At 38.1% G+C, this 11,386-nt stretch overlaps 1 protein-coding gene across 1 annotated transcript; it reads left to right on the plus strand.

Moving 5' to 3' along the window:
• Nucleotides 1-8,130: 8,130 nt before the first annotated feature.
• On the plus strand, nucleotides 8,131-9,414 carry LOC138904837 (uncharacterized). The gene is made up of 2 exons (XM_070193339.1): nucleotides 8,131-8,571; nucleotides 8,683-9,414. The coding sequence occupies exons 1-2, from the start codon at nucleotides 8,131-8,133 to the stop codon at nucleotides 9,412-9,414; spliced, it is 1,173 nt and encodes a 390-aa protein (XP_070049440.1).
• The last annotated feature ends 1,972 nt before the right edge of the window (nucleotides 9,415-11,386 follow it).

Here is an 11,386-nt window from a genome sequence, read left to right on the forward strand (position 1 = left end):
CCAAATTTCTCACCCAAATTCCTAATAAGATGAAGAAAATAGTAATAGATTCATGGAATATAGTCCAATCCAAGTTAGAATCACTTACCCCAAAAATTTCCTTGAAAAACCTTCAAAATATTGCCTCACACCGAGCTCTCAAAGTCCCAAAATTGAAAATGGGAATCAAACCCTCGAACTTGATCTTTTCTGCCCAGCGATTCCGCATCTGCGGACCACCAGTCGCACCTGCGACGTCTCACCTACGAAATTTCCCTCGCAGGTGCGGAAATGACTTAAGGGTGCTGGGTCCGCATCTGCAAGTAAGGGGCCGTACCTGCGCGCCCGCTCCTGCGGGTATCTTCTGCTTCTGCGATCCTCGCGCTCCAGGCCCCGTCTGCTTTTGCGCTCCATCTTCCGCAGATGCGGCTCCGCTTCTGCGGGCCAATCTTGCACATGTGCCCATAGACCAAGCTTGACCAAACCGCACCTACACTCCTCCTTCTGCACGTGCGACTCCGCAACTGCGGTCTCCCAACCGCAGGTGCAAAAACACTAGAAACCAGAAACTTTAGCAATTTGCATAAGTCCAAATTCAACCCGTTAAGCATCCGAAACACACCCGAGGGCCCCGAGACCTCAACCAAATATACCAACAAGTCCTAAAACACCATAAAAACTTAGTCGAGCCCTTAAAACATGTAAAACAATAACAAAAACAGAAATCACCCTCCAATCCAAACTTAATAAACTTGAAACTTCAATTTTTCTACAACTGATGTCGAAACGTATCAAACCACGTCCAATTGATCTCAAATTTTTCACACAAGTCATATTTAACATTACGAACCTACTCCATCTTCCGGAATCAGGATCCGGCCCCGATATCAAAAAGTCCACTTCCGGTCAAAATCTCCTAAAATTCGACTTTCGCCATTTCAAGCCTAAATCAGCTACGGACCTCAAATTCACAGTCCGGGCACGCTCCTAAGTCCAAAATCACCCAACAGAAATAACGAAACTCCATTCCGGAGTCGTCTTCACACAGTTCCAACTACAGTCAAAAATTCTAAGACTTAAGTTTCTGTTTTAGGGACTAAGTGTCCCAAATCACTCCGAAACCACAATAAAACCTCCGGCAAGTCACATAAGCAGAAAAAGATACGGGGGAAGCAGTAAATAGGGTATCGGGGCTAATACACTCAAAATGACCGGTCGGGTCATTACAATCACAATTTGCCAAAGAAACCAAACAATAATAGAATTTCATAATAAGGAACCCACGGCTTAACCACAATGTACACAAAATCTCAATAACAACAACGTGAACTGAAAGGTATTCAGAAAGAAACAACATCTCATTTAATCATAACCTCAAGTAAACAAATTAATGTCTATTATAACTTAAATTCTCATTTAAATCAGTTTCAGTTAAAAATCTGTTATAAAAGTATTTCCGCAAAAAGGGCAACTTGACAATAAAATTATTCACGAAATGGTCAAAGTGGTAATAATTCCCAAATAAGCATATAAGAGCAACTCGGCAAGTAAAGAATGTACATGTAACTACAACTTCAAACAAGGCATGTAATAGTGGACATGTCAAATAAAGGTATAACATTGTGCCAACAAATTTCCAATTAAATACATGAAAGATGCCTTATATTTTAAACCTATAGAATTTTTCACATATAAGTCTGAGTACGTACTCATCACCTTGCGTACACGGTTTCACATTACACAAATTTCACATAACTCAATGCCTGAGGGGTAATTCTCCCACACAAGGTTAGGCAAGATACTTACTTGGCGAAGCTAGTCCGATACTTTAAAATGGCCTTCGCGAGTGAAACGACCTCCGTACGGAAGCCCGGGGCTTGCATCTCGGAAGCTGACAGAATTTTTATGAAATCCGAACACCCATTTCGATACGAGTCCAACCATACCAAAATTATCCAATTCCGATAACGAATCGCCCTCCAAATCCTAAATTTTTTGTTTTTGAAAAGGTTTACAATTTTTCTCATTTTCTTCCCCCAAATTCGAATTAAACGATAAATATAACCATGAAATGATGAAATATAATTACTTTCAATTATAGAAAACTTACCCCAATCAAGCTTGTGTAAAACTCCTCCAAAATTGCCAAAAACCCCAGACTTCAAACCACAAAACGAAAAATGAGAAAATGATCAATTCTTGACCTTTAACAATCTGCCCAGTTTCGCATCTGCGAGAAAAATTGCTGCATCAGCGGCCTCTCTTTTGCGAGCCAAAATTCGCATCTGCGAAGTACCACTGTCCACTACCCTCCCGCACCTGCGGAAGCATTTCTGCTTCTGCGCTTGCTCTTCGCTTATGCGACCACTCTATCGCTTTTGCAAGGCCGCAGAAGCGTGACATTATCCGCTTCTGCGAAGCCTCCCAGCCTTGAACAGGTTGCTTCTGCGAGACACTGCCTCACTTTTGCGAGGTCGCTTTTACGACCAAGCTTCCGCAGAAGCGATTACACCAGCACTAGAATTTCTTTAGCATTCCTTAAATCCAAAAATCTGATCTGTTAACCATCTGGAATCCACTCGAGGCCTTAGGGACCTTAACTAAATATACCAATACGTCCTAAAACACAATACGAACTTAGTCGAGGCCTCAAACCATGTCAAACAACGTCGAATTTACGAATCGCGCCTCGAATCGAATTATAAGTTTTCAAACTTTGCAACTTACAAAACGTGTCCCGAAACATACCAAATCAATCCGGAATGACTTCAATTTTTGCACACAAGTCATAAATGATATAATCCAGCTTTTTCAATTTCCGAAATCGAAATCCAAACCCGTTATAAGCAAAGTCAACCCTCGGTCAAACTTATAAATATTTTTGCAAAACTTTAACTTTTAAATTTTCACCAAAATGCGCAGAATTGCCCTACGGACTTCCAAATCCGGACATATGCCTAAATCCAAAATCACCATACGAAACTATTAAAATCATCAAAATTCCATTCTGGAGTCGTTTACATAAAAGTCAAACTCCGGTCAACTCTTTTCACTTAAGCTTCAAAATAAGAATTGTTCTTTCAATTTAATCCCACATCATCCGACAACCAAATTAAACCACACATGCAAGTCATAATACACATTACGAAGCTGTTCGGGATCTTAAGCTGCTAAATGGGACGCTAATTCTCAAAATGACAAGTCGAATCGTCACAAGAAAGATGGTGGTGGTCTTGATGAATGAAGGGTATGGGGCTGAAGGCAGCAGATGAGGGTGATGGGTTGCGTAAAGGTTTGAAGATGGGAGGACGGGGTGTTTTCCCTTTTATTTATATTGTTTCTCTTTTTTCCTTTTTATTTATTTATTTAATATATTTGAATTTTGCTTCTTTTAAAAAAAAAAAATCACGCTCTCTTTACACGTGATAAACACACATTTCATCCTAATCTGATAAAAAAATGCCAACTAAGCTTGGTCAACGGTCAAGCATAGGGATCTACTAGGCTATTATGCCTATTCTTTTTGTTTTTTTTTTCTTTTACAAGCTTTGTTGCTAGAAATTCATAGGCAGATCCAAGATTTCAAGATGACCGATGCACTATTATAAAGAGGTGGATCGAGAATTCTCATTTGACGGGTGCACTACACTTTTGAAAATATAGGTTCAAAATTATATTTTTTGAAATTTTATTAATTTTCACATATATATCTATACTCAATGTCGAAAACAAGATTATCCGAAATGGGTTTTGAACCGCTAATTTTACTTGTAGAGGTGCACCCAATAATTATTGCACCATAAGAGATCTTGTGCATGGGTGCTCACACATATATTTATGTAATTTTATATAAATATAATATTGTTATACATGATTTAGGAAAAGAAACATGGGTTCACATGAACCCATATGGTAAGAGCTAGATATGCCCCTGGCTAGAATTGTATGTGAACGGGGTTGAAAAGGAAGAAGAGAAGAGTTTTTAAGAGAATATTAAATAACGAAGATTTATTGTTGCTCCCTGCTTGTTACTATTTGATGTTACTTTTTCTCCCCTTTTATCAGAAATTGTTGTTCCCTAATTGTTATTATTTGATGCTACTTTTTCTCTCCTTTTCCTTATCGTCTTTTGTCTCCCTCTTCTTTCTTTCTTCCCCGACCTTTTTTTCTTCTTCTTCCCTTTTCTTCCTTTCCACCTTTTCTTGAGTCGAGGGTCTATCAGAAACAGCCTCTCTATCTCTCCAAGTAGGAGTAAGGTCTGCGTACATACTACCCTCCCCATACCCCACTTGTAGAATTATATTGGGTATGTTGTTATTATTGTTGTTTATTAAATAACGAAGATTTATTAGCATCTGGATTTCTTTTGAGTTGGTACAGTATTATGATATGCATGTGTAGTTTATACTGTATACTTCTTTTACCTTAGCAATAAATTGTTGCATTTCTTTCATGATGGATTTAACTTCTTTAGTTGATCGTGTGATATTTTTTTACACTATAAAATCATCTTAAAGTAATTAAAATTAAGGTCTAAGACACATAACTTTCTATAACATTTGTTTTGTACCATCAGTAGATTTAAGTTAAAGTCATATCCCTTTTAGATGCATGTAGTCTTTGGCTCTTTGCCCATTTGTATTGGTGAGAAAATGATATGACAAGTGGAATATCAGTAAGCTGACGAGGCATAACGCGTGGAGCGTCGATATAGTGACAAGTGGCACTCTTAATTAACTAAATTAAGAATGCAAGGAAGGTACGGAAGAAACACCCACGGGGTAGCATAAGAGAAAAGAATCGGGTCTAACAGTTGTCAAAGGAGAAACGGGAATGAAATGAATGAAAGCTGTAAAGAAGGGAAGATACACGAACCAGAAGTAAATAAGGAAGAAAAATCAGAACAGTTATAAGAAATCTTTAGTCATAAATATGCCAGCTACGGTTATCTATGGTAATGGGCAATCAATACTATTAATGCCCTTAATTAGTCCAAATTAAGTATGAGAACCGTTATGATTATATGCTCCTATATAAGGATAAGAATTTCATTTGTAAGGATAAGTTACGATTATTACTAAAATACATACTATAATTCTTTGCTTTACTCTTTAAGTTTTCAGCCTTGATTTTAGGGAGTGATTATCAGTTCATTCCTTATTTTTCTTTGCTAACCATCTTCATTATTTTTTTTATTTCTCCTAAGGTTATTGGAAAAGTGAAGTAAATCTTGGTTATCAGTAATCCGTTTTCTTCTAAATATTGGTTTTGTTACCGGGAATCTGATAATATTTTAACTTTCCAAATTATACTCTTTTTTTCACAACTAACTATGTCAACTGTTAACGAAAATGACCAGTCGAACCAACAAGATGGAACTCCACCACTCTCCTCTCCAACGGGATCCCCTCAGCAATCCCATGAAGGTTCACCTCAAAGGTCTACATCACGCGTTGATGATCAACAAGGGGACGAACAAACTATAGAGCAAGACGCTCTAAAGCAATTGATTGCAAAATACGTGAAAGTGCTCTACAAGCTTTTGTTAAAGGATTGTCCAATGCACCACAAACTCCTCCACCGGTCAATACAACGACCTTACAATACCCACACTCAGGGCTTGATAATTCTGGAAGTGGAGGAATTCCTAACGAATCTCGTGATTGAGGATCAGGTACACAAAATAATTCTTATTTATAAAGTTTGGTACTAACTTTGCAGAAACAATTGAAGGAGAAAAATAATCGTATAGAGCAAATGTTACACCCCATATTTTCATACGTGGAAGTACGCCATAAGTAAATTGATATAAGATCGGAAATGAGATGTTACGTCCCGCATTTTTGAACGTTAAAGTTTTATCGTAATTTAATCAACGTAAGTTCGGAAATGAGATTATTTTGAGGTTATAAGCATTATGCTATTTCAAATAAGGGATAAGTAAATTCGTGAAGGTGAGAGGGTAAGCAAATCAAAAAAAAATGAGTTTCATCGAAGCTTGGCAATTTGGGATAAAATACGGACCGAGCTATAATACCCGGTATTTATGGACTAGCGCTATACAAGGTACTACATGACCATGATAGTAAGATGTACAAGGTATGTTAAAAGTGAGTAATATTTTAAATAATTTGAGATAATTCTTAATTATGTGGGTGATTGGTTAATTATTGGATAATGGGATATTACCCAATTAATTAAGGAATTATGTTGGATAAGGATTAAAGGGCATGAGGTGGCAGTCCTTCATTCAAATTAAATGACTCATGATATAAAATGAAAGGTGGCCATCCAAAGGTGTCATACAAATGACACTTACGTAAAGACTACTAAGACATTAAAAGTTTGGTATTGTGGTCTTCACTTGGCCTTAACATAATCAACAATCTTATAATCTTCTCCATACTACAAATATTCAAAAAGAGACGTGACCCCAATCCAACAAGATCTCAACAAGATTTCTTGAAACATAAGAATTCCAACGAGATTTCTTAGCACTTTAGCAATATGAGATTTTGCGATTCTAAAGGAGTATGGTGCAACCTTTTCCAAGAATATCATATGAATTTTTCCCTACTCTAGGTATGTTAAGGCTATCCCTTATTTCTTTTGGCATGATCTATACGATCCAAACGAAACGAGAAAATGTACAACTTCCATAAGTGACTCTATTCGTAAAACTGCTAGAGATGCCTATGTTCTTGATTCTCCATGTGTCCTATTATTTTATCATCTGTTCATGGGTCTCAGAAAATACATAAGTTAATAAAGTTTATTTCATGATATTAATCAAAGGCATAATGGTCTTATGACACTCCGAAAGATTTTATTGACGTACTTCTCATGCATTGCATTTATTTACATTGACCCATGACCAGATGGCGTTATATATGCGTGTATATATATATGTGTGTGTATATATATATATATATATATATATATATATATATATATATATATATATATAGGATATGGAAAACGATTAAGGCGTTATATACGCACCACCAAGCTGGTATACGTTGATGATTTTGCCCACAGTGGCCGAGATGATATGATGGGATGCCCTCAGAGGTCTGATGATGTTATGAAACACGTACATATGCACGACATGGCATTCACACGCATATGCATGAAACTATAATTATTTCATGATTTACAGAGTTATCCAGACTTCCAGGTTGAGTCATTTACTCTATATTTCTTCCATGTCTATTATGTACTTATTTATGTGCCTTACATACTCGGTATATTATTCGTACTGACGTCCTTTTTTTCCTGAGGACGCTGTGTTTCATGCCTGCAGGTCCTGATAGACAGGTCGAGAGTCCTCCAAGTAGGCTATCAGCTCAGCGGAAGGTGTTGGTGCGCTCCATTTGCTCCGGAGTTGCTTATGTGGTCAGTATGATTAGGACATGTACTAATTAGTATGGCGGGGCCCTGTCCTGACCTTTATGACATTTATATACTCTTAGAGGCTTGTAGAAATATGTCGTGTACGTGAAAGATTGTACGGCCTTGTCGGCCTATGTTTTGAGTTTATAAGTGATCATGTTGGCCTATTAGGCCCGTATGTCACATGTATATGATGATGTAATAAAAAAGATATATTACGTTGGTACTCGATTGAGTAAGGTATTGGGTGCCCATCGCGGCCCATCGGTTTGGGTCGTGACAGGAAATACCTGGCGTACCACCCGTGATCAAAAGGGTGGACATTGACAAATATTCACAACAACCCTGGAAGCCAAGTGAAGCCCCTTTGCCAATTCCTAAAAAGTTTAAAATACCTGATATTCCAAAATACGATGGAATAACTGACCCTCGAGATCACGTAACTTTGTTCACAACTGGCGTGAAAGGCAATGAATTAAACAAGCAAGAAATTGAATCGGTTTTGCTTATAAAATTTGGTGAAACACTCACGAAAGGAGCATTAACATGGTATTCTCTTTTACCTGAAAACTCTATTGATTCTTTTGCCGAGCTTGCATATTCATTTATAAAAGCACATTCGGGAGCTCAGAAAGTTAGAAAAAGGATGGAAGACATCCTTAAGGTAAAACAAGGGAATATATAATTACTCAAGGAATTCGTAGATAGATTCTAGCGGGAGAGAATGATGTTACCTCGGGTACGTGATAACTGGAAGCTATGGCATTCGCGAGCAATTTAAATGAGAAAAGTTCAGACGACACGAGAAGGATGAAGGAAAGTTTGCGAGAATTTCCAGCAACAACTTGGAACGATATGTACAACAAGTACAGTACAAAGTTGTGGATAGAGGAAGATACGATCGTACAGCCAAGGGCCGATGAAAGAGCAGTATCGAGACAGTCGAAATCAGAAAAAAGGACCGAAAAAAACAAGTACGAGCCTTGCATGGGGCCTACAGGGCGAGACTCTCGATCTAAACAAGAGAACAGACGATTTGACTCAAGACCAAGGCAAAAAGATACGAGTTCTTCATCTAGGTTCAGAAAGGAATGGTATGGACGAGGCAACGATTCCAATACACACGCAAAGATAGGAGACTACAACCTTAATGTCAGCACCTCCAAGTTAGTAACTATTTTAAGAGGTATGGGAGATAAGGTGCATTGGCCTAATGAAATGAGATCAGACCCTAGCAAAAGAAATACAGATTTTTGGTATGAGTTTCACAATGATCATGGCCATAGAACAGCAGATTGTAGACTTTTGTAGGGAGAAGTCGAGCATTTGTTGAAGCAAGGTTATCTTACTGATCTATTCAGTGAGAAAGCGAGACAATCATATATGAAGAATAGACAGGAACCCCCAAAACCTCCATCACCAAAAAGAACAGTCAATGTAATAATCGGGGGAGATGAGGTCAATGGTGTAACATATACAGCTGCAAAAAAGACGTCAAAAGTCACGGTAACTCACGGGAAGCGAGTTCGCCAGGTCTTGGATAGATACAGTATAACATTTGATGATGAAGATGCGGATGACTTGATGATTCCTCACAATGATGTACTGGTAATATCTTTACTTGTACACGATACTAACGTAAAACTAGTTTTGATTGATCCAGGTAGTTCAGTGAACATCATTTTTCTAAGGGTGGTGAACGAAATGCAAGCTAATGACAAGGTGATACAAAAGGCACGATCCTTGTCCGGGTTTGATAATTCAAACGTCATCACAGAAGGGGAAGTTATGCTCACCAGATTCGCAGAAGGAGTTGTCAAGGATACAAAGTTCCAGGTGATAGACGTCGACATGGAATATAATATAATTCTGGGAAGACCGTGGATTCATGATATAGATGTCGTCCCATCCACACTGCATCAAGTTATCAAACTTCCTTCACAGTGGGGAATTCGCCAAATCTGTGGAGATCAACAAGCTTCAAGAAGTGTCAATTCGGTAGTGATTACAAGCACGGTAACCAATGATGCGGATGCGAAATAGCAACTACAGAATTTGGTTGAGGATATTGGTGCAAAGACCTCGACTGAAGGCATACGAGGACAGACTGATGTTTATTCGAGACCTGATGTTATACAAGAGCCAAAAGAAAATGAAAATATTAAGACAACTATTGAAGAACTCGAAGCTATAGTGCTATTTGCTCATTGGCCATACATAAAAGTTTACGTCGGGGCAAATTTAAGCCCAGAAATGAAAGGTAAGTTAATCGAATTCTTACAAGCTAACGTAGATTGCTTTGCTTGGTCTCATTCAGATATGACAGGTATATGACCGGAAGTGATGACCCACAAACTGAATGAGGACCCATCATACCCACCTGTCAAGCAGAAGAAAAGGAAGCAAAGATCCTTCAAAAATCAAGTAATCCAAGATGAGGTACAAAAGCTTTTAAAAATTAGGTCAATACGAGAGGTAAAGTACCCTAACTGGTTAGCTAATACCATGGTAGTTCCCAAAAAGAATGGAAAATTGTGAGTTTGTGTAGGTTATACTCATCTAAATAAGGCTTGTCCTAAAGATTCATTTCCTTTTCCATATATAGATCAACTAATTGATTCTACCGCAGGACATGAGCTTTTGAGTTTTTTAGATGCATATTCAGGATATAACAAAATAAAAATGGACCCTCTAGATGAAGAAAAAACTTCGTTTATCATAGACAGGGGGACTTACTGTTATAAAGTCATGCCATTTGGTTTAAAAAATACTGGAGCTACGTATCAAAGATTGGTGACTAAAATGTTTCAAGAACATCTAGGAATAACTATGGAAGTCTACATTGACGATATACTAGTCAAGTCAATACATGTAGGAGATCATTTCCAAAACTTGTCAGACACTTTCGAGATTCTCTACAAATATGTCATGATCCAAATTTCACCTCCGTATGACGTCGTGACGGCACCTAGTCTCTACAACTATGTAAGTCTAACAGTTGCGGAATAATGAAATGAAAACATAATTTTTAACAACAAACCATTCAAAAATACACAGCAATCCCAAAAGCCGAAACGTCATGAATCACAAACTACAAAAGGAAAATCTAGTATCTCTATACATCAGATTCTAACAAAGGAAAAATACCGAAGATAATGGACATGAGAAAGAGTAGAAGGGGACTCTGAGGTCTGCGAACGCGGCAGATATACCTTGAAGTCGCCAAAGCTATTCCGGCTCACCAATAGTGCGGCTGATAAGGAGTACCTGGATCTGCACACGAAAAACATGTGCAGAGAGTAGAATGAGTACACCACAAATCGGTATCAAGTAAGTACCAAGCCTAACCTTGGTCGAGTAGTGATGAGGTCAGGTCAGGGCCATATTGGTAAATATATAATAAAACAATATAAGTGTAATGCCGCAATAAAATAAAGGCTGAAATTTAACAACAATGAAATCATAGAAGGTAACATCTCAGTACACAGAAACACAACAAGGGATCTCCCGAGATACCATCTCGTAGTCCCAAACGTAAATGTGCAGGGGGATCTCCCGGAATACCGTTCCGTAGTCCCAAAGTAAATATACAGTACAGGGGGATCTCCCGGAATACCGTTCCGTACTCCCAAAGTAAATATGCGGTACAGGGGGATCTCCCGGAATACCGTTCCGTAGTCCCAAAGTAAATATGCAGCGAAAACAATAGAAATGCAACTACATCACGAAATCTTACGATTTAGACTAAGTACCAGTCAAGGAAGAAGCAGGAAATTCACTAAGTATGCTGCACAGAGTTCACATAAGCAATTAAGACACGTAGACATGTTGTATTAGACCAAACAGGATAGCTACACATATTAAATAACTCAAATAAGAATTAAAATAGATTAATACTCATTAAAATGGTATAACTAAAAATAAAAGGAAAACAGGCTGCTGCTCAATAAGAAAATCGGATTTTTCCACAACTAGCCCGTGTACGTACTCGTCACCTCACGTACACGGCGCTCAC

This window comes from Nicotiana tomentosiformis, chromosome 2 (genome assembly GCF_000390325.3).
Source record: "Nicotiana tomentosiformis chromosome 2, ASM39032v3, whole genome shotgun sequence".
Lineage (NCBI taxonomy): Eukaryota > Viridiplantae > Streptophyta > Magnoliopsida > Solanales > Solanaceae > Nicotiana > Nicotiana tomentosiformis.

Excerpts from the sequence above, each read along its gene's own strand:
- LOC138904837 (XM_070193339.1), top strand. The coding sequence starts at position 8,131 with ATGGCATTCGCGAGCAATTTAAATGAGAAAAGTTCAGACGACACGAGA. Across the intron at positions 8,572-8,682 it reads TAAGAGGTATGGGAGATAAG|GGAGAAGTCGAGCATTTGTT; the intron begins GTGCATTGGCCT and ends AGACTTTTGTAG.